This window comes from Suillus plorans, assembly GCF_016647745.1.
Source record: "Suillus plorans strain S12 chromosome Unknown HD556scaffold_18, whole genome shotgun sequence".
NCBI lineage: Eukaryota > Fungi > Basidiomycota > Agaricomycetes > Boletales > Suillaceae > Suillus > Suillus plorans.
This window is the reverse complement of record NW_024537402.1, coordinates 460,462-485,234: the sequence shown is the minus strand read 5'-3', so window position 1 is coordinate 485,234 and position 24,773 is coordinate 460,462. Positions and strand designations below refer to the sequence as shown.

At 46.1% G+C, this 24,773-nt stretch overlaps 8 protein-coding genes across 8 annotated transcripts; 7 read left to right on the top strand and 1 right to left on the bottom strand.

Annotated features, from left to right (window-relative positions):
• Positions 1 to 2,030: 2,030 nt before the first annotated feature.
• Positions 2,031 to 4,756, top strand: HD556DRAFT_1441453 (uncharacterized protein; the record flags this gene model as incomplete). The annotated part of the gene is made up of 8 exons (XM_041306308.1): positions 2,031 to 2,258; positions 3,156 to 3,239; positions 3,290 to 3,842; positions 3,894 to 3,946; positions 3,993 to 4,187; positions 4,236 to 4,412; positions 4,470 to 4,663; positions 4,720 to 4,756. The coding sequence occupies 8 exons, from the start codon at positions 2,031 to 2,033 to the stop codon at positions 4,754 to 4,756; spliced, it is 1,521 nt and encodes a 506-aa protein (XP_041162111.1).
• Positions 4,757 to 6,767: 2,011 nt separating this feature from the next.
• Positions 6,768 to 7,148, top strand: HD556DRAFT_1441451 (uncharacterized protein; the record flags this gene model as incomplete). The annotated part of the gene is made up of 3 exons (XM_041306307.1): positions 6,768 to 6,874; positions 6,923 to 7,043; positions 7,095 to 7,148. The coding sequence occupies 3 exons, from the start codon at positions 6,768 to 6,770 to the stop codon at positions 7,146 to 7,148; spliced, it is 282 nt and encodes a 93-aa protein (XP_041162110.1).
• A 78-nt stretch (positions 7,149 to 7,226) lies between these two features.
• Positions 7,227 to 9,400, top strand: HD556DRAFT_1467218 (uncharacterized protein; the record flags this gene model as incomplete). The annotated part of the gene is made up of 12 exons (XM_041308383.1): positions 7,227 to 7,311; positions 7,363 to 7,445; positions 7,488 to 7,556; positions 7,612 to 7,803; positions 7,928 to 8,004; positions 8,080 to 8,179; positions 8,260 to 8,356; positions 8,567 to 8,803; positions 8,854 to 8,947; positions 8,997 to 9,109; positions 9,155 to 9,213; positions 9,260 to 9,400. 12 exons carry the CDS (start codon positions 7,227 to 7,229, stop codon positions 9,398 to 9,400), a joined length of 1,347 nt encoding a protein of 448 aa, XP_041162109.1.
• A 258-nt stretch (positions 9,401 to 9,658) lies between these two features.
• On the top strand, positions 9,659 to 12,012 carry HD556DRAFT_1467212 (uncharacterized protein; the record flags this gene model as incomplete). The annotated part of the gene is made up of 10 exons (XM_041308382.1): positions 9,659 to 9,775; positions 9,826 to 9,984; positions 10,032 to 10,070; positions 10,127 to 10,208; positions 10,263 to 10,666; positions 10,720 to 10,880; positions 10,936 to 11,061; positions 11,124 to 11,219; positions 11,398 to 11,460; positions 11,518 to 12,012. Exons 1-10 carry the CDS (start codon positions 9,682 to 9,684, stop codon positions 12,010 to 12,012), a joined length of 1,719 nt encoding a protein of 572 aa, XP_041162108.1. The 5' UTR covers positions 9,659 to 9,681.
• A 7,050-nt stretch (positions 12,013 to 19,062) lies between these two features.
• HD556DRAFT_283318 (uncharacterized protein) lies at positions 19,063 to 20,007 on the top strand. Its single transcript, XM_041310132.1, has 5 exons — positions 19,063 to 19,364; positions 19,419 to 19,619; positions 19,667 to 19,755; positions 19,820 to 19,943; positions 19,995 to 20,007. Exons 1-4 carry the CDS (start codon positions 19,152 to 19,154, stop codon positions 19,851 to 19,853), a joined length of 537 nt encoding a protein of 178 aa, XP_041162107.1. The 5' UTR covers positions 19,063 to 19,151; the 3' UTR covers positions 19,854 to 19,943; positions 19,995 to 20,007.
• Positions 19,736 to 20,359, top strand: HD556DRAFT_1359586 (uncharacterized protein). The gene has a single exon (XM_041302582.1). It carries the CDS (start codon positions 20,111 to 20,113, stop codon positions 20,342 to 20,344), a length of 234 nt encoding a protein of 77 aa, XP_041162106.1. The 5' UTR covers positions 19,736 to 20,110; the 3' UTR covers positions 20,345 to 20,359.
• Positions 20,360 to 20,517: 158 nt separating this feature from the next.
• Positions 20,518 to 22,069, top strand: HD556DRAFT_1359582 (uncharacterized protein). Its single transcript, XM_041302581.1, has 5 exons — positions 20,518 to 21,105; positions 21,160 to 21,360; positions 21,409 to 21,499; positions 21,558 to 21,681; positions 21,730 to 22,069. The coding sequence occupies exons 1-5, from the start codon at positions 20,794 to 20,796 to the stop codon at positions 21,821 to 21,823; spliced, it is 822 nt and encodes a 273-aa protein (XP_041162105.1). The 5' UTR covers positions 20,518 to 20,793; the 3' UTR covers positions 21,824 to 22,069.
• A 728-nt stretch (positions 22,070 to 22,797) lies between these two features.
• On the bottom strand, positions 22,798 to 24,706 carry HD556DRAFT_1431312 (MFS general substrate transporter; the record flags this gene model as incomplete). The annotated part of the gene is made up of 9 exons (XM_041304998.1): positions 22,798 to 22,996; positions 23,061 to 23,201; positions 23,255 to 23,371; positions 23,417 to 23,794; positions 23,843 to 24,071; positions 24,176 to 24,261; positions 24,311 to 24,418; positions 24,466 to 24,485; positions 24,539 to 24,706. The coding sequence occupies 9 exons, from the start codon at positions 24,704 to 24,706 to the stop codon at positions 22,798 to 22,800; spliced, it is 1,446 nt and encodes a 481-aa protein (XP_041162104.1).
• Positions 24,707 to 24,773: the final 67 nt, after the last annotated feature.

The following is a 24,773-nucleotide window of genomic DNA, read 5'->3' as shown; positions in this document are numbered from 1 at the left end:
TTAGACCGGTACATTGATCATCCAATACATTTGCCATCCGGCAGGACATATCATCCAGTACATCTACCAGTCTTGTTTCCCACCAGGCCTCTGGACCATCAAACTACCAGACCTCCGGACCACCAAACCACTGGACCTCCAGACTACCTGTTTTTCATGATTACACCACCATTGAAATTGCCTTGATGAATACTACATTACTGACAAACTGATTGGGGTTGAAACCAATTGGCAACTGGCAACCGGACCCTTAGGATATGTCCTATATATGTCCCTAATCATGGTCCTAAAGTTCTGGAAAGATCCCTCAAGTATTTACTGTAAGATAAGCAAAACAACATAGGCTTGACATATGACAATTGACCCCTGTCACTGAAAGTCACTGATATATATCATACAGGTCGAAGATTTTATTAAAAATGTAGTAGTATATATAGTAGACTACCTAATGAACCTAAACTGCACATTGCCCTGCAGGTAGAGTGTTTGTAGAAGAGTGTGGTGAAGAAGTATTAGGATTGGTGAATAAAAGTCCAACTACTACATGTACACCAAACTGGTAAGTTTCAATGTTTTGGGCTTTTGGACTTTCCCACACTCTATTTCAGAGGTATTTCACTGCCCTAGCTCTCAACTGTTAGCAGATCCTTCTAGAAATCTGGGACCATGATATTGACCATGCTTAGAATATAATGCAATATGGACTGATCCACTTGAACCGGTCAATTTGAATCGATATCCACCTGCCCGGTCAATTAGCATGGAATCTTGTATTGCCTGTATCTCAATCAAATATGAACTGATTGACACAACCAAACCACCCCTGAAATTGCACCGGCCGGTAGTATATTAGGAAATATGGACCGGTCCACTTGAACTGGTCAATTTGAACCGATATCCACCTGCCCGGTCAATTAGCACTGACTTTTGTATTGACTGTATCTCAATCAAATATGAACCGATTGACACAACCAAACTGTTAAGACCGTGCACAAAGGGTAGGACTGATTCCGAGGGGCTTGGCTTCAGCTCGTGCGCTGCGCCCCTTACCCGAGTATGTGCCCTTAATTTCAGAATGATGTCCGAAGAAAGTCCAAGGACGTCCGAAGGACATCTAAAGCGCGGGAAAGTTCGGAAGGACTTTCCGGACGAGTGCAAGTAACTTCCGGACGAGTGCGGGAAAGTTCCGGAGGAACTTCCGGAAATTACGATGAGGTTTCGTCCTGATACGGATACGTGTAATGGCTACTTAGGACAAGTCCTAAGTAGAAGCAAACAGAGGAAAGGCTGCAAGGACAAAGTCCGAAGCAGAATAGGTCCGGAGGACTGCGGGAAAGTTTCGGATGAACGTCCGGAAACTTCGGAGGATCGGATGAGCGGATAAGCGGATGAGCGGATAAGCAGGGATCGGATAAGCGGAGCTCTGGCCTAGGGAATTTCTCCCTAGGCCCGAGATGGATATTGACTAAGTCGATAGACTAGAACTGATATGAGGACTTAGAGTGAGATCTAGTGCGAGGACTAATATGATATTCAGACTGAGGAACTACAGGACATATACAAGAGTTTATATACTAAGGAAATAACAGAAAGATCAGTAAGCAAGCGTCCGAGGCTATGTATGAATAAGCAAAGTTATCAAGCGCGAGTCGGAAATGAAGCATAGGTTAATGGATCAGTAAGCATACCGGTAGTAAGTATAACCGAGATACCGAGGACAAGGAATACCGAATAGAGGAATAGGCTGTGTCAACGTTATATGCACAGGAATTGAATTAGGAAGCTTATCGTATATCGGATCGGACCGGACCGGATGTCCGGACAAGAAGCGTGGATATACGGGATATGATATTAGGGCAATAGGACAAAGGATGAATGATGCAGGCTAGCTGCGGAGGTATGGAGGTGTGATGTACGGAGATAAAGGGATCTTGTTAAGACCATGCACAAAGGGTAGGACTGATTCCAAGGGGCTTGGCTTCAGCTCGTGCGCTGTGCCCCTTACCCGAGTATGTGCCCTTAACTTCAGAATGAAGTCCGGAGAAAGTCCAGTGAAGTCCGAAGGACTTCCGGAGGAGCGTGGGAAACTTCGGAAGGACTTTCCGGACGAGTGCGAGAAACTTCCGGATGAGTGCGGGAAACTTCCGGAGGAACTTCCGGAAATTACGATGGAGTTTCGTCCTGACGGGGATATGTGTAATGGCTACTCAGGACGAGTCCTGAGTAGAAGGAAACAGAGGAAAGGCTGCAAGGACAAAGTCCGAAGCAGAATAGGTCCGGAGGACCGCGGGAAAGTTCCGGAGGAACTTTCGGAAACTCGGAGGAATGGAGGAGCGGAGGAGCGGAGCTCCGGCCTAGGGAATTTCTCCCTAGGCCTGAGATGGATGATTACTAAGTCGGAGGAATAGAACTGTTACGAGGACTTAGTGTGAAGACTAGTGCGAGGACTAATATGTGTATGATATTCAGACTGAGGAAATACAGGAGTATCTACTGGGGTTTATATACTAGAGGCAAGTCTGTGCAGATCAGTAAGCAGAGGGGTAAGGCTATGTACGAGCATGTGGAAATGTATTAGAAAATAAGACGGATCATAGGAAATGAACTCGGAGATGAAATGAGGTACGGAAAATGAGGAAGTCTAACTCAAGAAGGAACATACAAAGGGATAAGGCACGGAAGATAGACGTGGGTCGGATCTGGATGTTCGGAAGTCCGGAGACAGGTGATTACCATAAGGGGATGGGCGCTGATTTAAGGTTTGGGTTCGGACATGACAGATAGGTCGGATCCGGAGATCCGGAGATGTGGATATCAGATCTGGCATCCGGATATCAGATGCAGGAGTACAGGGATCCGGACAGATAGAGGATTGGGTCTGGAGACATGGACAGGAGGTCCGGAGGTCCGGATGAGGCGTGGGAACGTCGTCAGATGTTGGTCCGGAATGCGGGATATGACAGATCTGGACATGGATGCGCGGATGTGGATGTGCAGAGGTGCAGGGATCCGGATGGGTAGAGGACTGGAGACATGGATAGGGCGTCCGAAGGTCCGGATGAGGCGTGGGAATATTGTCGGATGTAGGTCCGGAATACGGGATATGACACCGTGCACTAGACTGTGCCTTGCTCTCTCATTGATTGGTTTTGTAGCATGCCGAGCCATCTAGGAAGTTGGATTTGGTTCCCCGGGCCTACACAACGACTGACCACCTTCTTTACATCAAATATGATTGGGTAAGTCCGCCTCAAAATCTTAAAAGTTATGTCACATCATAAAATTGCAGCCCACCCTTGGCATTCAGAAAACAACAGCCTTTCTCGCTGAGTTTCCCCAGGGACGCAGCCCCATTGACATCGCTGTCGCTCTATCACAGCTCTTTCAGCCCTTTCAAACCTCCATGATTTCCCCAGCGTTCAACAACTATCACCCATTCCAGCCACCTCTTGTTGTCCCAGAGCCAGAGCCTCCTGTGTTTGACACACTCCCGTTTGGACGAACCCTGATTGTCCCTGAGGTACTTCCAGTGGTGGATTCCCGTGATCCTTCTGTGAACATGACTAGTTGCACGACGAATCTCGACGATGTCACACAACCTGAAGTGCAGCAAGCAGACGGTCCAGACACACTAAGCATCATTCAAGAGCAGTATCCCCAGTGGAAAATAGTCCTCATTCGCTTGAGGGTCGAGATGACATCCGACGTTGCCCTTGGAAAACCCATCAATCTGTTCTTACTCACACAAGTGAATTACTGCAAGGAAAGGGTACAATTTGTCCACGAGCTCTTCCAACAAAGCCTCGCTGCGGTCGGGATAAGTCGCACAGCTCTGGATCGTGGTCAGGAGCTCATTCATATAATATTCTCAGTACATTCTGACTCTTTTCTAGTCATATCACTCGATGGCCATACCCATATTTTGGAAGATACTATATTGGGGATGGTACGTTTTCTTCATTGATTCTATTTACGTTTCTCACCTAAAGTAGGTCGGTAAATGGTTGTCTGCCCTTCTGTCTCTCATGAAACGGGCAGCTACCATTGCAATCGCAGATGGCGGACTGATGACCAATTTTACCCTTCAAAACCCATGCCCCTTCGCCTTACAGAGTGAAATGTGTTCCACGTGTGTACAATTGATGAACATGTTCATCTCTCCCAACTCAACCTGTTTCCCGATTGCCGTCAGTTTTTTTCATTGACTCTAGGTGTCGATATCTTATTTTCCGCAGACTAACGATTTTGTGCGGTTCCTTTGCATGAGCATTGCGAAATCACTCGTTTACTATCTGGTATACCAGCCCTCTAAATCGGCCAATGTGACGAGGATTATGGCTGATATCAACTGCCCTGTCTTCAGGGACGCCTCACACCTGCCCCCGGCGACGTTAGCGTTTGCAGGGGTCTGCGTAAGTCGCTTCTGCATTACGGGCTCTTATTCATCTAAATGTGCCCCATTGTGTCAGTGTTACAGTGCCCTATTGTCCTATCTGATAGATATAGTCAAGACAGGGGGAGTCGACATTGACTTGTCACAGTTCCCTTGTGTTAGCGAGGTTTATGACGAACTTCTCGGAATGGCTACGGTCCTCTTCGCACAGGAAGACGACCTAGAACTCCCAGTACTCCGGGTTTACCTCGCAGAGTTTTGTAACCTGAGGTGAGTTGACATGATATTCATTTTATTGCTACTGATTAATGGAATGCAACATGCAGGAAGACTGACATGGTCAAGATCGCCCGCCACAAATAAGTCGAGCTGAAACATAATTCGCTTTCTATATGTTGTTGAGTCATCAGTTGGGTTTGAATGTACATGGCCCTGCGTTGTGTTGCGAATCTTGAGATATGTGAGGACTAAGAAGCTCGTCATGGTAACTACAGCAACCCAAGTCAGATTGTGGCAGCTACGACCCGCAGGCATGGTTCATGCAAATGAGCAAGTATGTCTACAACCCTCCGGTAAGCACCGATACCTAAACCCACCAACTGTACACTCCAAAAATCATCACACAGGGACTTGCCGACCGATGGACTTTCCACGTCATACATTGATATTTGGTAATTCTTTTAATTACTTATTCATGCTGTGTTTTTTTATAGACCGCCGGCGTACAGCCACCACTGCTAGAACCGCTGTCGCACAGCCACGGCCTCTAAACTCCCTTGTAAGGCCTAAATGATCGCATGTGAGCCTCTTGTTGCTCCCCCCCCACTTCAATATGTTAAATATCAGTTCAGCTTTTCTTCCTACATGTAACACTCCTGCGACAAGATACTTGCTTGGTGAACACACCGAGAACGCCCTGAAATTTTGGCTGCAGAAACAGGGACGTGAAATTGTTAGTGCACTCACATGTTTTGCATATTGTTTTCTCATAACATGAACTCCAGCTTCCAGACTCCCTCTTGATTACAGCATCTGTGTTGTTTGGATGGGTTGACCCCCTTGATCTCATCGCCGTCCTTCATATAAGCCTCAGGGTCTCCGCAGTGGAGAGACAGCTCCAGCAGAAAGAGTACACTAGCATCACCTTCCTTGTGCAAGGAGGGTGTTGCTTGATGGAGCAGAGGATGTATAGAGCTCAGATGGAAGTTTCCTTATTTAGTAAAGCTATTGTGAATGTGTATGAAGAGCTGAACACCCAATACCACCCACGTAAGCCATTCTCTCATGACATGATTTTTGACACCAATCTTCTTCTCCTAGCTACACGGCAAAGAGAAATTCTCAGAGAGAACCCTGTCGTGCATGTAGGAACGCCCCTCTCTGTTCATGATGATGCCTTGTCGGTCGATTTTGATCGCTCTCGACCATCAAAAGCTACTCGAGAAAAATGTGAGGCATGGCTTTCCACGTCATGGCAGTTTCAGACGGATTTCCCGCAAACTCGAGAAGTTTACGAACATGTCTCAAAGGTCAGTAGTATTCTACTTTGAGGGACTCGGTGTTCTGACACTATGCAGACCAACGATACATTTCTTCCCCTGCCTTATTTGATGAAGGCCTGGGTTAGTAATGTCACATATGGTGACTACATCAGCACATCCTGTGTAGACACGAACCCCTTCTACCTTGACAAATCCGACAGCTTCAAAACAAGGGAGGACAAACCGCTGGATGTACTCAAGTCCGATTTTTGTATTCTGCAGCTGATGAAACGACGTGCCCAGTCCGAGGTGGACATGTTTTCTGAAGCTATTGCACGCACTGCTGGGATTCAGTGTACTAATGATGGTGGGTTTGCAGTTTTTACTTTTGTTGTCTTACTAATGTGACTGTAGGCACGTGCACATCCTCTGGAAGTGCTATGACTTATGAATCACGTCTACCCGGCAACACCTCTGATGATTGGTCTGACGATTGGTTTGATGATTGGTTTGATGATTCTGTATCCTCCAATGGCTCTGCGCTCATGTGACACTCTCGCCTGTAGTTGTACCTTGCCTTGAAGTGCAGTGCGGAACATGCATAACTATTGTATTGATATGCCATATTACGCTGTCTGTACGTTTGACTGGATCTTTATTTATATTGTGTTATCCCTATCATTATAACTTTGGTTATCGATTTCTATCTGCATAGTGTCTACGTTTCAGGCAGTCGAACTATAGGTGCCATGGTTTGAACCTGATCAATGGTCTGGTTCACTGCGACACCATTGAACGTGACCGAACCGAAGTATGTATGGTTCTTTGTCTGCTTTGTATAGGTCGGTTCTTCATTGGTTCTTGAACGGTTCCAAACGGTTCCGAACCTCACGATGCTCAGTATTCTTTCCGAGTCGGTTCCAGAAGATTTTCTTCCATTATTTAATGTGACATTCTCGTCGGATGTGAAGAGTTCGAGTGTCTCATCGCTCTTTGTCCTGTAAGTGAACCATGAAAAGCTACCTTTGATATTTTCATTCATTTTTAGGCTATTACCTGCTTCACAACTCTCCCGGACGGAGAGTCCTGAGGCATCAAGGTTTCTAAACAAGTCTTATCAAGGCTTCAAACTCGAACGTGCAGACTGGAAAGTCCATGATGTTGTCAAGGTATGTTGCCATGGAATAACACCTTGCTTGTTTACTGATGTCCTATTGTAGGGGCCTGCTATTGCACAACAATCTTTCTCATCTGCAAAATACCCAACAACCTAGGTATGATCCCTACACTCCAATGTCTTGACAATCATTAGAGATTGATGGCAAGTAATGAATGGTACGTGTCAGTTGCCGATGCCATCCAACAGGGACTCACTCAAGAATGCCGAAAAATATTGCAAGAAGGCGAGTGAATCAGACATTTACCCCATCTGTCTCGGTGAGTTTTTGTGTTTCCTGCTTTGCATTGTTGTTTCTCTCACATTTGAAGTTCTCGACCCAAACTATAAGCTAACTTATATTGAAAGACAATGGACTCCTCAGGAGGTCGCTCCTGGACAGGCCTGCCTCAAGGTGGGCTCGGACTGATGCTCAATTTTTTGTGCTGACAATCAGCATGCTCACCGCCTGCAACGTGCTGCACCTGATGCCAACTTGAACGCATCATGGACGACAACTGACTGGGTGAAAGGCACTCTCACCCACTCGGCTAGACCGCCCATTCCATCTCTCTCATGAGGTCGCCGTGCAGTATCCTCTTATTGATTCCGCAATCTCCGTGAATTCTGAAATGCCCCACGTGTACCACTGGGTGCACCACTGGCTACACCAGCCAGCCTTAAAAAGTCAAGGAGCTGCATTCTCGAAGACACTTGAAGTTGTGGGCAAGTTTTTCTTCTGGGCTGCCTTCCCCCAATACAATGACGAACAGGTGAGTCATTCGCCCCCCTCCTTCTCTTGCAGTGCTCTCTTGCAACTTCTGCAGGTTCATTCATAATGCTGCCTCAATGGCAAGCAAGTACTCTCTCTTGATGCCTGATGATCTGCCTATGCAGACCACCTCCAAGCACTGCCGAATTGCTGCTCATTACGTCAAACAACATGTCAATGCTAACTTACGAGACATTGAGAGGTAAGTCTATGCCCAAGCCCAGTTTTACACCGCACTGACAGGGTTTTTTTTATTCCAATAACGGTTGTTTTACAGGCGAGGAAGCCTAGAGGCATTCTTGAATCAGGAGACGGGCATTGATCAGGATGCTGTCTTGGCTTACCTTTCTGATGGCACGCGCTTGCGTACCGACAATGTTTGTGAGCTAGTGGGTGCACATGACCAGGCAAGTCGTATTCTCACTGCAAACACGGAAAACATTAACTTCACAAACAGACTATCTATGTTTTCAACAAGTATTATTTGGATTTTGACTTAAACGACGTGCTTCACGAGCTAAGGGTTAACCTACCACTACAACCTCCGATTGAAGGTGCGTGGCTCCCAGCCATACTTGATATTTTGATGTCAGCAAATTGTCACAGATTCAATTTCTACAACTCCTCCATATCGACCTCCACAACTCGCTGCATCTTACACATGCACCTCGAACATGTCGTCCATACCGTAGCCACCCTTCATCGTCAACATTAAGTAGCTCGAATTGCATCCAGCAGCCTCGAACTGAACATCCTTGCTATAGCTGACATCTTTGATGTCATCGCTATGACAGCCCATAAGGACCTCAAACGTCAGGCTGCGCTCCCTGCTGGTCTGGATGCGGATTTGGAAATTATAAGCCGCATGAAGATACATATCAAATTTTTGTCACCTGCTGTGAGAACTGCAATTGAGGACAGAGAGCAACCAAGGATGCTGGGTGATTATGTATCGAATGTGAAGATGAGACAGGTCGCTGACGCGTGTGCGAGGACGCATGGTATGTAATTGAAAACAAGTTGGGATGTCATTCTTATGTTGTCGGTTTAGAGGATCTCCGGGCTCAGTTCCAAGGCGCTGAGAAGTCAGCGGCCAGATTAATGAAGGGAACTGATTCTGTACGCGCAATAGTAATGAATACGCAGTTGGTGTTCCTTATCCTATGATAGTCTGTATATCTTACTCATTCATAGAATTCTAGAGAGTGCGCATGCCTCAGGCCATCGGGCGCAGGAGATTCTTGAACAGGCCTCGGACATTACAGCTCTTGAGAGTCCTGCCATGGATTCAAATAGCTTTCTTCGTGGTATGTCTGATTCATAGATGCATCAATGAGGTAATCATGTTTCAGAGCTGAAACATCTTGATGGTGTACTGCGAAACGAAGTACAAGCTGTTACCGAAGCCAAGGTTTGTCTTCAAAGTTGATGAAAGTGCTCTTCTTGATGCTTTGTAGAACGCATATACCGAGCAATGTATCGGGGTCCTTCGGCAAATCAGTGCCTTGAATATCAACATTGTGCAGCTGCCAATGACCTTATCTAACCTGCAAGGCAAATTCAGGGCTAAGAACAGCTTTTCTCACATACAATCATAATATGCTGTATGCATATGGTGCCACTGTCATTGAGATCATGCGACGCAAGGAATTTGGTCAGTCAATGCAGTATTGTGTGACCCCATGTCTGATCTCTTAAATGCAGCTCACTTTTTCTATCAGCGTGCACAAAGCATTTTGGAAGTGATGGCCAAGCTGTCATAAGTCCATGAAAGTTGTGATACTATGTTACAACTTCTGACGAGTCTGTAGTGCAAGCGAGTGGAAGCGTCGACAGGTATATAGAGGGGAAGTGCATGTATGGTTAACTGCCATTCGATATGAAAGGAATGGATGATGTTGTACCGACTATCGACTTTTCTCCTTCCGGTAGCAAAGAGCCGTCGTATTCGCTGAAACGAGATGACATTGATGGTATTGTTTTGTCCTCTAGGAAATTGGCCAAACTCATAGTGAAATACCAGTGTTGCTTCAAGTCCTGGGTGATCTGGAGTCCTGGGCGCAGTCAAGTTCAGACCCTGTGGCGATGGGCTCAATACAGGAAGCAAGAAGTGCAGTGGATAAGCTCATAACTAAGATGGATAATCTGGAAGCTGGGTTCGACCATATTGCTGAGCATTCTTGTGAGTAAAAATCAATCGCCAGACACATCTAGTTAACTTCGTGCAAGTACTCTCGGCATCACGACTGTCCTCATCATGCAGAAGGTGTAAGTCAATATTTTTTCTATTTTTGTTCTAATATGGGTACTCACGTAAGTCACAGTAACAGAAGCAAACAAGCATGCATTTCAAGAACTGGCTGAGCAACTGCACGAAATGCAAGAATCCCAGGCAAACCAGGAAAAGTAGATACAACAAGAGTGGACGTCCTTTCAGGCTGAAATACATCGACTGCATAGCGATCTTCAAACCACTGAACTCACATCTCACTCCGAGCGGGAACGTGCGGATATACTGGAGTATGAGCTGCACCAAGCCAAAGTGCAGATTGAAAGCAAGGTTGCAGCCCGACGCATACTGGAGCGCTGTAATCTGGAGTTGGCCCAAGACTTCAAAAAAGAGCGACAGAATCGTGTTCTAGCACTTGTTGATGCAACGGAACAGACATGTGCAGTTGAAGTAATGAGGCAGGAGTCATCGCAGGTCCATTCGCGAGCAGAGGAAGTGAAAGCTTTGGAGGCTAGGAATGCATCAAAAATTTCCCAGCTGGTCGAGGAGCAAGGAACAACTCTGCAGAACCTGGAGGCAACACGTTCCAGAGGGGAAAACTTGGAAACCCAGATCCAAACTGCTCGCTCTGAAGGTGAGGAGTTGAACAGAGCACTGAAGAACACTAACCTGGAGAAAGATAGCAAGAGCAAACTCCACACCTGTTGCTGGTCCATCTTCATGCCTATATCGACCCACGGCTGCCTAGCGTGTCTCTAGGCGCTGAATTGTCACCCGAGTTCTCGCTGGATGTCAGCATGTCAGATGGACCGAACACTGTTGTCACTCCAGAACTCGAGCTGCCAGCTGTGACCAAAAGGTACTACCATTTTCTCAGCTCGCACACTTGGTTCCAACTTGAAGCTCAGCCTTGCAATCTTGTCATCATCCATACTCACATCCATACTCGCTCTCCCCATCTCGCATTACCTCGAGATTCCTTTGGATCCAATTAGCCTCACTGAAGCTCTACCTTTCTTTGTGTGCATGGTTGGTTTCGATAATTTCCTCCGTCTTGCAGCTGCAGTATTCAACCATCCTCATCTGTTAAGGAGGGCAGGTGGCGTGGCCAGATGAAACCTGCTGGCAAAGTAGTTATGGAAGCCATCGAAAACAGCGGTAATGCCATCTTACATGAAATGCTCATGGTACCTGATTGTTTTAGGTCCGAAGGATCAAAGCTGCTCGTGATATGACAAGATCTCGGAGCTCCAACAATCTTAGTGAACGCAAGCCAAGTGCCCTTGTCCGTTTACCTTGAGTCCAGGACGCCAGTCTTAGCTGTCAGCCATCAACCCTATGTCAAGGGTTCTATGCTCAGAATAGAAGAACAGCCTACCACCAGAAGTTAAGGAAGAGAATCCCCTCGCACGTCTGAAACTTCTTCTCGTACGTCACTGCCGCACCTGACCTCCTTTCCTGTCACATTGATGTCCAATTGAATAGATTGCACCCTTCCTAACTATGCACATTCTCAACTTTGCAACCACACTCACTCCCGCAGCCATTTCAAGATACCAGACTCAGACCTTGATTGACTCTGCAAGAACCGCCTATTCGGTGTCACACAGAGTTGACATAACCTCTCCTGCCATTGCTAGTGTCCTCACCAACCTTGCTGCTATTGACGCCACTCTTCAAGTAGAAGTTGAGGTCGAAGCCAACGTGTCTGCATCTACTGATCTGCTTGTCAAGATCGCCCCGCCCCTGTACATCCGCATCACGCCACCAGGTCCAGTTCGTCCCCGCGTACTATTCAGATCTACCGAGGCGATCGAGAACTTCATGACTGGTTGGACAACACTCATTGGCGACCCCATTCTATCAAAATGGATTGTCCTTGTCCTCGCTGTCAGCGTGGCACTCAAGGGTATTGCTGAGGGTGCTATGCGTGGAATCCGAATCACAGATGAATATACCCATGAAATACAGCGAACTTGAGGATAAGCAGGTCTCTTTTTGTAACTTTTGATCGAGTATGTCCCAATCTGTTGTCCAGACAGTTCCCAAGCTAATCGTTTTGCAGGACTCCTCTTCAGTGTTGATGATGCTGAGGTGCATGACTGTTTCATCACCTATGATGTATTCGCAAATCAATACTGGCCTCATTTTCCGCAGAATCTCACGAAGAATCCCAGTAGTCCTTTTCTCTTGTGATGACAATGAAATACTGACACTACCCCATCAGACCCGTGGTTGGTTTTCGGCGAATTCATGAGTGAGTGAGAACACGGTGGTATCGTCAACTGTGCGCATTCTGTGACCAAACTCATACAGAAATTTGGCCAAACACAATCAATAACCTTCGGCCAGAAAATGGGGTGGTTGACAGGCTGAAGCCTGTATTTTTTACCGGTTGGGATAACGATACCGTTCATTATGAGTAATTCTTGTTTGGGGCGAGGTAAGCAGACCTGGACAATATCCCTCCGTCCCTCCTGAGGATTCTTCTAGCGTTAATCATGTCAAATTCAGAGCTCAGAAATTGGTTAGAGGTTTATTCATATGCTGACAAGGTGATGGCCGCTGCCTGTGACTCTTTAATTTCGAACTAATTTATAGTTTTATTAGTACCTGCTACTCCTTCTCGTGTCTCCCAATATTAATACAAACCAACAACAAAGGTTGAAATAGGACTCGGACAGCCCTCAATTCTCATTCAGTTGGACTCGGAGCCGAGACTTATAAGAAAAGCACAGTGAGTAACTTCTCACAGTCATCAATGTCCTGCAATTAATCATCCACCAAAGCACCCAACCTGCGTGTCGCACTGTTATCAGTAAGATAGGTAGAGATGCTCAGAGTTCTTTGTCTTTGCGGAGAAAATCCAAATGACACTCAATCCGAGTTGTTCGAGGTTTGGGTGAAGGTTTAGAAGGGTGGAGGTTTAGAATTGTGGCGCAGATCCTTCCGGTAAGCTCGATATCTCTCCCATATTCATGATAGACTGTATCAATGTTCGAGGACATTGACTCGTTGGTTTCGGCAGGTGTATTGGTTTATGTACTTGGTCAGCCAGCCGGTGCAACTACATTGTATACTGGCCGTGAACCAGCTGGCTGTGACTTACCTCTTTTTGGTGTGTGACCATTCGAACCACACATCATCGATACTTAGTTTGATGATTATTACCAGCCTCCGGCATTGCGAGGCCAATGTCTCACTCTGAGTTCAGCTGTTGCTTTGCAAGCTCAAGACTTGTTACGGAGATGCATGGATGCGTTAGGCAATCACGGCTCATCAGAATGCCAATGCCAACTGTGCATGCGACCCTAACGATGAGCTCGCTAGTGCGATCTTCCTGTGTACATATACCTCATACTTTGACATAGTGTGAGTGGCAAGGACCGAGGAAACGAGCACATATAGACGGGACACTTAATTGTATCTTATTTGAAGAAAAAAGTATTGTATTGTATTGTATTGTATCTTGCAATGTGAACGGACGAGGGAGAGATGCCACGAGACACATATCTTCATGATTCTGGGTCATCACGAACTGGATGCGCTGCTAATGAACTTAATCAATATTCCTAGATGTCTCGATCCCATGCTTCCGCCTCCCGTCGCGCACGCTCCTCTCCTTTTTCGTAATACTTCTGTCACTTATTGTCTCCTCATCTTCTACACCTTTCCCTTCCCTCATCATCACACTAGATCATGAACATCAAGTCAATCCAACATAAATCGTGGGCTAGTATGCACCATACGTATCGCAAGCTAATTGTCACCTGATGAGACGTTTTCACCCCCTCCCTTCCCCTCTCCTTCAAGTTTGGGATCCAACAAAGACGCTAAGATAAAATGAGTGACAAAAACACGAAACAATAAGTCACTCACAGCGTTCAACTGACCCATAGCTCTGAGGTATGTTGTTGATACTGGTATAAGTTGAAGTACGAAAGAAATAGCTGACATACTTAAATAGTAATATATTGAAACTCATCCAGAGGGCCTTTGCCTGTCTTCCCGCATTTTCCACGTGGCATCTTCGCATGTTTTCTTAATTTCTCAGAGTTCTTAAATCCCTGACGAGTCTGATTACTTAGCATTCAAGGCAGCATTGTAGACATCAAGAAGCTGGAGAGCAGCGTGAAGAATTGACACGCACAACATGCCCTTCGTCAGCAACGTCAACCTAAGCTTGGTCAGAACGGTCAACGACAACTCATGCTGTTCCAGGTTTGCTCTTCAGTGTTCTCAGTCCAGCCGATATGCTAACAATCCTCAAGATAGATGGCTTTGATTGACTATGAAAATTGGTGGAACTTGCATCATTGCCGATTAGATGGACATGGTACGCCTCGCCCATCAGTAAATACTATTCCTCCTTGCTCATGTCCAAGTCGCGGTTCTTGGATATACTTTTACCCAAACTTCAGTACTCGACCGGACAGGCCGGAATCAACTTGCATACCGTCCTGATTTCAACCCTCACCATGTGCATATGACTGAATCTATTCAGATTGGCTGTCCTAACTTAGATCTGGCATTCTAGGACTTGCACTGAGTACGCCATGGCTTATATCAAGCTTTTAATTTTTGTAATGTCATATTTCAGGTCATAGCTTCATGCTTGTTATTTAATTGTTCACAAGATGGATGGCGGCAGCGCTGGCGAAGTTCTAGTCGCACCTTCAGGTTGGGGTGATGTGACCATCAAGTTGAACTTTTTCGTGTGCTCTGGAACAGGTACATACTAATGCATCGCCCCTTCATACTTGTGGAATGCTAACACCATCATACTCACAGAATCCGATTCGGAACCCCACCTTAACAAAGCTCTCACTCGTATCTTCAATTTTTCAAAATCCCTCACTCCCTTCCGTAGTCTTCCCTTTAGCGAATCGTTCTTGTTTTAGCGAGTCTTTTAAATGCATATTCATTTAATAACTTCTAGATAACTTGAGGTCATTTAACATGATCGAATTCATAGGCAAGTATCCCGTAGCTCCATCTGTTTGCGTACCACCCCAAGCTAACGCTCGGCCCAACCCAACCTATCAAATCATATCAACGATGTTCGAAGCTGGACAAATTGGAAACCTAGAGTTACTATTGTACACCCCTGAGTGAAATTTTAACACATCTGACTTGGTCCATTGTCAGTTTCAATCTGTAGTCCATGGTTATCAAGCTTTGTAGATGTTAACCATGTCAGATTGTAAGATGAGTAAATGAAAGCAGACTGTTGCACTCGTAGTTATTGCAGCTTTTATGCAATCTAGATATAATTCATATCTTTCATCATAAATGTGTTGCATGCTTGCAAGATGCACATCAAAATGACCTGCCCCAGCATAGTTATGTCTTTCATCATAAACTTGTTGCATGCTTGCAAGATGTGTGTCATATCCCGTATTCCGGACCTACATCCGACAATATTCCCACGCCTCATCCGGACCTTCGGACGCCCTATCCATGTCTCCAGTCCTCTATCCATCCGGATCCCTGCACCTCTGCACATCCACATCCACATCCAACATCCCTTTACCTCCATACCTCAGCTAGCCTGCATCAGTCATCCTTTGTCCCATCACCCTAATGTCATATCCCATATATCCACGCGTCTCATCTGGACGTCCGGTCCAATCCGGTCCAATCCAATCCAATCCGATATACGATAAGCTTCCTAATTCAATTCCTGTGCATATAACGTTAACACAGCCTATTCCTCTATTCGGTATTCCTTGTCCTCGGTATCTCAGTTATACTTACTACCGGTATGCTTACTGATCCGTTAACCTATGCTTCATTTCCGACTCGCGCTTGATAACTTTGCTTATACTTCATACATAGCCTCGGACGCTTGCTTACTGATCTTTCCGTTATTTCCTTAGTATATAAACTCTTGTATATGTCCTGTAGTTCCTCAGTCTGAATATCATATTAGTCCTCGCACTAGATCTCACTCTAAGTCCTCATATCAGTTCTAGTCTATCGACTTAGTCAATATCCATCTCGGGCCTAGGGAGAAATTCCCTAGGCCAGAGCTCCGCTTATCCGATCCCCGCTCATCTGCTCATCCGATCCTCCGAAGTTTCCGGACGTTCGTCCGAAACTTTCCCGTGGTCCTCCGGACCTATTCTGCTTCGGACTTTGTCCTTGCAGCCTTTCCTCTGTTTGCTTCTACTTAGGACTTGTCCTAAGTAGCCATTACACGTATCCGTATCAGGACGAAACCTCATCGTAATTTCCGGAAGTTCCTCCGGAACTTTCCCACACTCGTCTGGAAGTTACTTGCACTCGTCCGGAAAGTCCTTCTGAACTTTCCCGCGCTTCGGATGTCCTTCGGACGTCCTTGGACTTTCTTCAGACATCATTCTGAAATTAAGGGCACATACTCGGGTAAGGGGCACAGCACACGAGCTGAAGCCAAGCCCCTCGGAATCAGTCCTACCCTTTGTGCATGGTCTTAACAATGTGCATCAAAATGACCTGTCCCCAGCACAGTCATATCTTTCATCATAAATGTGTTGCATGCTTGCAAGATGCACATCAAAATGACCTGCCCCAGGCATAGTCATATATTCTGTCATGAACTTGTTGCATGCTGATCTTCCCCTGGCATAGTCATATCTTTTATCATAAATGTGTTGCATGCTTGCAAGATGCACATCAAAATAACCTGCCCGGCATAGTTATGTCTTTCATCATAAACTTGTTGCATGCTTGCAAGATGTGCATCTAAATGACCCATCCCTGGCAGAGTCGTATCTTTCATCATAAATATGTTGCATGCTTGCAAGATGCACATCAAAATGACCTGCCCCGGCATAGTTATGTCTTTCATCATAAACTTGTTGCATGCTTGCAAGATGTGCATCTAAATGACCCATCCCTGGCAGAGTCATATCTTTCATCATAAATGTGTTGCATGCTTGCAAGATGCACATCAAAATGACCTGCCCTGGGCATAGTCATATATTCTGTCATAAACTTGTTGCATGCTGACCTGCCCCTGGCATAGTCATGTCTTTCTTCATAAACTTGTTGCATGCTTGCAAGATGCACATCAAAATGACCTGCCCCGGCACAGTCATGTCTTTCATCATAAATGTGTTGCATGCTTGCAAGATGCACATCAAAATGACCTGCCCTAGGCATAGTCATATATTCTATCATAAATTTATTGCATGCTGACATACCCCCAGCATAGCCATGTCTTTCTTCATAAACTTGTTGCATGCTTGCAAGATGCACATCAAAATGACCTGCCCCTGGCATAGTCATATTTTTTTTTCATACACATGTTGTGCCAAGATAATAATGTATAATTCTAAATCTAAATGTATCATAATGGGTTTTATTTGTCAGCTCTACCTGGTCATATCAAGTCCGGGTTGATTTCCTGATGGGCCCGTCTCTATTGGTACATTGTCATGCTGGGCTGTCCGTCTGAGACGGGTATAAGTTACTGTATTATGTGACTTACATTTAACTTGCTTGGGGTCGTGAGCCCAATTCGCGAGAATAGAGTTGGTTTTTCGTAACAAGGCAGGGAGCTTCTTCTACCTTCTGATGACGGAAGGATTTGTGAGATTGGAGAGATCAAGTTTAAATCCTCGTTGCTTTTTACGCGATTATTCGTCAATCTCTGAAGCAGAGTCGGACTCGATAACCTCTGACTCAGAGTTTTCTTCGGAGTCTGAGTTAATTGGCTGCTTCGCACTAACAATGCTTTCTGGTGATCTTCCTCCATCTTCTATGTAAAAGCACCATAATCAGCATAATCCTCAGCAAGAACTCACCGGTTTACTGATGCGATGCTCGCTCAAAGAGTTCGAGAAAGGCATCGGTTTTGGATAGAGAATCTCGTCGATAACGTCCTACAATACTAAGACAATCTGGATTGAAGGTACTTTTGCGCACGAATGATGTTTGATTTTGAGAAGTCCGTTTTGATGAAGAACTCGATTCACGACTTTCTTGAGTTTGAGTTTGAGAATTCGGATTATGAGAATCCATTCACTGATCAAGATGGAACGAGTAGAACGAGTTCAAATATAGCGAAAATTTCATGCTGAACGGCGGTAAAGCAGAAACGATGCAGTTCACCTAAAGCGCGGGTGCCCAGATCACAGAAAGAGGGGCTTCGAGCCACGTAAGCACTGCGGTGCATGGTCCGTGCGCGGACACGATCATTGAATTCATCTCACAGATTAAACCTGTGAAAACAAAGCTTTACCTCCGAGTAAAACATAAGAAACGTACAAGATATTTGAAATAACATAAGTACAAGACGAAATATATGTGACAAAAATAACATAGGCACAAAGGATCAAATAACATAACGAACGTCAGAGCATCAGGGACCCTCGACGAGTTCCTCTTCATTGATAATAACAAGCTGGAGGCCCTGGAAACATACACACGAACCTCGTTTTCAATGTACAACAACCCTCCAACCAGGATGGAGGTCTTCACGGCGAGGGGCCAAGAGGATACTCTGAAACCTCTGGAGAGGGTAGGTGTTTCGCCCTACAAGAAAAGTGGGTCTAACAGACCGTGTGAACGGGAGGATAGTGCTGCCAAGGGTGCATGCTTCACTAGTACAGTACAATGAGGGGAGCATGTCGGCTGGCCGAGGAACAAGGGAATATCGGTTAGTATCTCATGTGTATGGGCTGAGCTCTGAGAATCAGAGATGATGGTCGCTGACAAACCCTATCGGGTTTTGCCGTTATTTGCGCATGAACAGATGCAGCCACTATAGTCATATATGACGGTCCTACGGCCGTGACTTTGCAAGCAAGGTGGTAAGCGCTCAGGAAGACCGGCGCCCGTAGGTTTGAGCGCAACTCCTAAACTATTATCAGAATTTGATTCACGAGTCAACTAGGTCTCCCCACGGCAGGTCAGGCCTCGTGCCAATATGCAACATTCCATTCTCGCGATCTTTCTGAACACGAGTTTTGCACGCGGTGATCTAGTGTTCTGATCCGGGTCGTTATTGCCAAAGTTTGCTTCTGGTCTGTGGAATAGTACATTGTGCATAAACGTTATACTAATGATATATAGTCTTATGGGTGCCCTCTTCTGGATGCCAGGTTTCAAAAGCAGCTCTAGTCATTCCCGCCATGATGACGTCCATGCCTGTAAACTCCTCCCCTAAAGTCCTTGAAAACGGCTATCAAGCTCCCAATAATCCTATCCTGAGGCTGGCGTTCAAAATCTTGTGCGTTATTGCGGTCTCTCGGGAGTCTCTCGACCATTGGGAAGATACAAAGAAACAAGAATGGAAGGACCATGTCTCAATAATGGTCAATCGATTTCAGAACACAAATATCACTGTATGTTTGATATGATCCGATGTTTATGGCTAGCGTTCAATAACTGGACTTCAGGCCGGGCTCGTACTCGCAACTGCTACTCTATTCCTGTCATCCGTGCCTCCTATCGAGCATTTGATGGCTTATAACTTCTCAATCTCGTACATCTTCGCCATGGTTTCATTTGGTGCCGCATTGCTCAGCGTAATATCCGGATCTGCTGTGCTTGTTATCTATGAAACTAGCACCGCTCACAAAGACATGGAAACCCTCAAAGTGAGTCCGTTTGTCTGCGTTGGCTCACAATCTGACACGCGGCACAGTGCATGCCACGACACCAAGTCATCGCGCTGCTGCTATGGTTGGCATACCCCTCAGTCTGTCTGTCAATCGCTACTTGCTGTTTGTTTGTGTGTGAGTGAGGCACTAGATGTCGTTTAGATATGCTGACGAGTATGGTGTTTGCTTTGGTGCAGCTATCTTTATCGCTTGCTTTTGGTCTGGCAATAGTGCTGTCAACATCATAACCGCCTTGGCTTGTTTGGCCTTCCTTTCAAACGGAGGCCTTACTCTCTACGTTTTCAGCGTTGTAGGCGAAAAGTAACCTGCTAGCACTCTTGTTGAATTCGCCAGTCTAATTATACCTTACAGGAAAAAACTCGCCCACACAAGTTGCTGACAGGCATCATGCTAGTATAGATGCTGCATGTCTTCGGCTCTGACAGGGATGACGGCGTGATAATTGTTATAGACCACTCAGGGTTTGGATGCTTCGGGTTGTACATATCGGTCCGTGGAGTAGCAGCATCGCTTTCTCGAAGAACTTGTCATGTCTCCTTAGCCTAGTATCCGAGTCGATCAATGCCACACCACCTCCTGATCGCCCATGCGAACTGTCCACACAGCAAAGTACGTTGGAAAATAGATGCCCAGGGTCCGCATATAAAAATTTCAACTTGAAATTTATGTACTTGTCAATGATTCACATATTTGAGCTTTGAGTTTCTTCAGCACTGTGAAGTGTCTGTGCGCGGTGTTCGAGCTGTGGTTGCTGGTAATTATTCTCCAGTACCCAGGCAATTTATGTTGCGTAATACTACTCGGCGTTGTCATCGCATGACTGGAATGATGCATCGTGCCAGCATCAGTGAATTCAGTGGTTCCCCGCAGTGTGCGGACAACGTTGCTGTCCAGCCATTCAATTGAGCGCCGTGATGACGACACAATGATCCTGGGCTGATCCTGGGTCAAGATTGCTTTTTTAGGTGGGTTCTTATATAAAAGTGGTGATATCGCAGACTTCCAAGTAGCGCTCAAGCGAGGTGGAAGCTCAGCGCTCAGCGCTCAGTGTTCATGTACATTGTCATGTACTCAGCATGGTCACTGATCCTGCAGATTAGTTTGCCGATGCATCCTTGCAAGCATTGCCCCCGATTCTGGAACCACGAACATGTGCAAGTATAAGGGTCGTCCTGTAGGCTACGTCCATTCAATAACGTCTCAACCCCACAACTTGAACACTCACGTTATGAGCTCTACCATCGATGAAACGATATCTAATGATACTCCTAGTAGTTCAGCCTCTCAAGTCCTGAAAAACTTTCCGCTTCCCACTCATCCCATTCTGAATTCAGCGTTCAGAATCCTGTGCGTTGTTGCAGTCTCTCGGACGTCCCTCGAACACTGGAGACACACAAATGACGAAGAATGGAAGGAGCATGTTTCAGTGATAGTCAATCGTTTCCAGAACTCAAACGTCACCGTGCGTTTGATGCGATCTGGTCGTTATTACTAACATTAAACAATTGGAATTTAGGCTGGGCTGGTACTCGCAACTACTGCTTTGCTCCTGACGACGAGCTCTCCTGTAACCAGCTTGATGGTTTTTGACACTGCAGCCTCCTATGTCTTCGCCATGATTGCATTTAGTGCTGCATTGCTCAGTGTAATATCGGGAGCTGCGGTCGTGGTCATCTATCAAACTAGCACTGTTCATAAAGACATGGAACAGCTCAAAGTGAGCTCTGCTTATTTGGGGTGTCGCGTGGTTTGACGCTTGCTGCAGGACATGTCACGATGCCAAATTATCTGCCTGTTGTTGTGGTTGGCATACCCCTCAATTTGTCTGGCAGTCGCCGCTTGCTGTTTGTTTGTGTGTAAGTGAGTTAGCAGAAGTGTTCCTGTCGATGATGCATGAGATTTTCTTTGGTGCAGCTCTCTTTATCGCTTGCTTCTGCTCTGGAAATGTCCCGGTCCAAGTCATTTCAGCCGCAGGTTGTTCGGCCTTCGTTGTCAATGGAATCCTTACGCTCCACGTTTTCAATTGTGTGCGCGAACCGTAAGCGAATGACACCCTTGTTTCGACCTGTCTCAATTCGTTTTGTAGGGATGCCGCACAAACCCTAGAAGTAGTAGAGACTGGTTACGAGTCTACAAAAACCCACCGTCGGCTCGGGCGGAATGCGTTCTGCATGCATTGAATCTTTTGCCATTGGCTTAGTTTCAGTATGCGGGCCCACGTTATGAATCCACTCATACTACTAGACTTGAATTGAAGCCTTTCAAGTTATTGCAATAAAATGCAGACCACAGTAATGTCATGCAAGTTGGTGATTCGCACGAGGGTTTGTTTGACTAGTGTGCGGTCACCTCTGCTCGGATCCTACTCATGTGACTTGTGGGATTTCCTTCGGTATACCGTACAACTCTTCTTATCGTTTTACGAATATATCCTTATTCATGTCATGATACCACCTTAAGGGGGATCTTGTTTCACGGAGTCTTTATGTACTAAGACGCTCATCTGTGGGCAGGCCACAGCAAGGCTACGGTAGGCTTAGCAAGGGATCCCTCAGGGCAAGTCCTTGAGGCTGTTTTGTAGACGCCAGCACTGCCCCTGCCAGCCTGCCACCGATAGCCAAGATTAATATGAACTAAACATGGAAGGACAGGATTTGCCGCCACTGGTGGCAAGCTCCTCCGAATGGAAATGCATATTAGAACTTCCCGTGTATTTGACATCATGGTGCGTTCGGAAGATCCACGATAAATCAACATTCAACATGCATAGACGTTCTCCGCGACTTCGTGTTCTATATCAACCCTGCCACATTTGCCACGACTTGCCAAGTTGCTATTGAATATTGATCGTCGGGTAATCGCGAGATTTTGTTCATCCCTGCAGCCGATGAGGTGCGTGGTTACCAACCCTTACTGTGGTACTTTTCATAGGAACTGTTCCGAAAGCCCCTTTATGTTCCCAGATGAATGATCCATCCAGGCCAGGGAACTCACTAGAACGCACACCATGAGCGCTTGAGCATGACCATATCCGCTTGTCCAGCTTCTAGATCCAATCACTTTTACATTTCAAAAATAATGTCTAAGATAGGCCCCCTCGCGCTTCAGCGGACAAGGAGCAAAAAACGCGCGGTCAGAAATGATCTGTCCTCAACTACACCAAATATCTAAAACCGACTGGGCCCCGAAGCTCTTCAATACTTTTCACATTCTCGTTCCTCTCAATCTGCTCATTCAGATGCTTCAAATAAAGATGCATCCCACCAAACATGGTTGTGGAAACCCCAATTGCTGCGATGCTGACGGCGTAAGAATACCGATATGTTGGGCCCCATTTCGACGGCCATGCGTACCTATTGGAGAAGTGCAGTTGTGGATAATCAGTAAGAGCGAGAAATCGGTGACAATGTTACAGACGGTCCAACAATATTGCCTATCTGCCCTATTGTGTTAATCAAAGCAATAGCAACGGCTCGCTTTGCAGGTTCTCTGGCGAAAGTGTTGTTAACCCACCCCCAGAGCACCAGATATCCAGCGATGAGCTGAGCCATCAGGAACCTGTGTGTCTCTGAGTACAACAAGTAACGCTTCATGAGTAGGGGCTTAATTACAACGAAATATAGCGCGCAGCTTTGTTCATCGTAAAGATCGATATGATGAATGCAAGGGTACCGAGTGCATTGGAGGCAGCAAAGTATTTGTAACGCCTCTGCTTCTTGTCAGAGTACCTGATCCCCATGAGATGCGATTTCAGGCAAAAATGGTTGACGGACCATGTAAGAGCAAATGCCACTATAGTCGCGAACGCCCACGGAGGAGCGCAGAGTAGCAACGTTGTAGTGGTGTCATATCCCAGTGTTGAGCATAGCGTCGGGAAGTAACCCATAAAAGAATGTGCTATGTACTGGAACATGAATGCAACTGAAAACCACCACACCTTCCAGTCAAATACAGCATCCCACAGTCCTTGTATGGTCGTCTGTTTCCCACTTTCGTCAGCCTTACCATAGCCATCTTCCAGAAGGCGAGAAATGGCAAGTGATCTTTCCTCTGGGGTGAGCCACCTAGTGTTGTGCGGGAAATTAGGGAGTATGAATATCGCGCAAATCGCGATTAAGATGGTGACGCCGCCTTCAATGTAAAATAACCATCTACAGACCATTCAGTTCCAAGGAGTGACAGAGGCTATCGTTGCTTGCCTCCATGCAGCTTGACCAAGTTTGCCCTGCATGCCATGAAGTATACCGGATGCAAAAAGCGATCCGAATGCAGAGCTGAATAAAAATCCAGAAAAAAGAAGAGCCGTTCTCATGGCGAGCTCGTCCCGTTTGTACCATCCAGATATAAGAAATAGGACGCCAGGGAGGAAGGGGGCTTCGACAAAGCCGAGAAAGAACCGCGCGACCAAAACTCCGGTATAACTTGGGTCTGGCTATCAGAGATTAAAATGATGCGAGACTAGAATTTGTACTTCGTTGTGGTCCCTATGCAGAATTAGCAGCGATATTCATAAACGACCGGCGTCGACAAACCGGTTAACACTGATATTGCACCCCATACTATCATACAAGACGGAATGAAGACAGCAGGTCTCTCCAGCCAGTGCAGAAACATGTTCCTAAATCAAATTCACGTTCACCGGTCCCTCGATGAAGGAGAAAACTTGCCCTGGCACTTGCATGATAAGGAATCCAACATATAGGATGGACAAGACCGTGGCGTATTGTTGCCCCCGCAGGTGCAGGTCTTTCTCAAAACCTTGTAGCCGAGCATTGCTGTGGATGTCATGAGATCAATGCAAGTTCGACGATATTCAACGTACCTAACGTTTGATCTATCGATCTAAGATGCACGGCAAGTATCTGAGTAGAGTTTTGCAAAAGCCTCAGACTCACCATGTTCATGGTATACAAAACCAGTATCACGGACATACGCAAATCAAGTTTCCTCACCAATTTCCTTTCGAGGTTATTACGGCTATGACTCGGACAGGGTACGCCAGTGGGCAAGTCGTCGACCGCACCGATGGCGCCACCCGTTTGTGTATCATTGAGAACGGGCATTGTTAAGAGGAGGGAGGTAAACGCAACAGCTTGCAAACTATCTACTTCGCGACACGTCACATCAGGG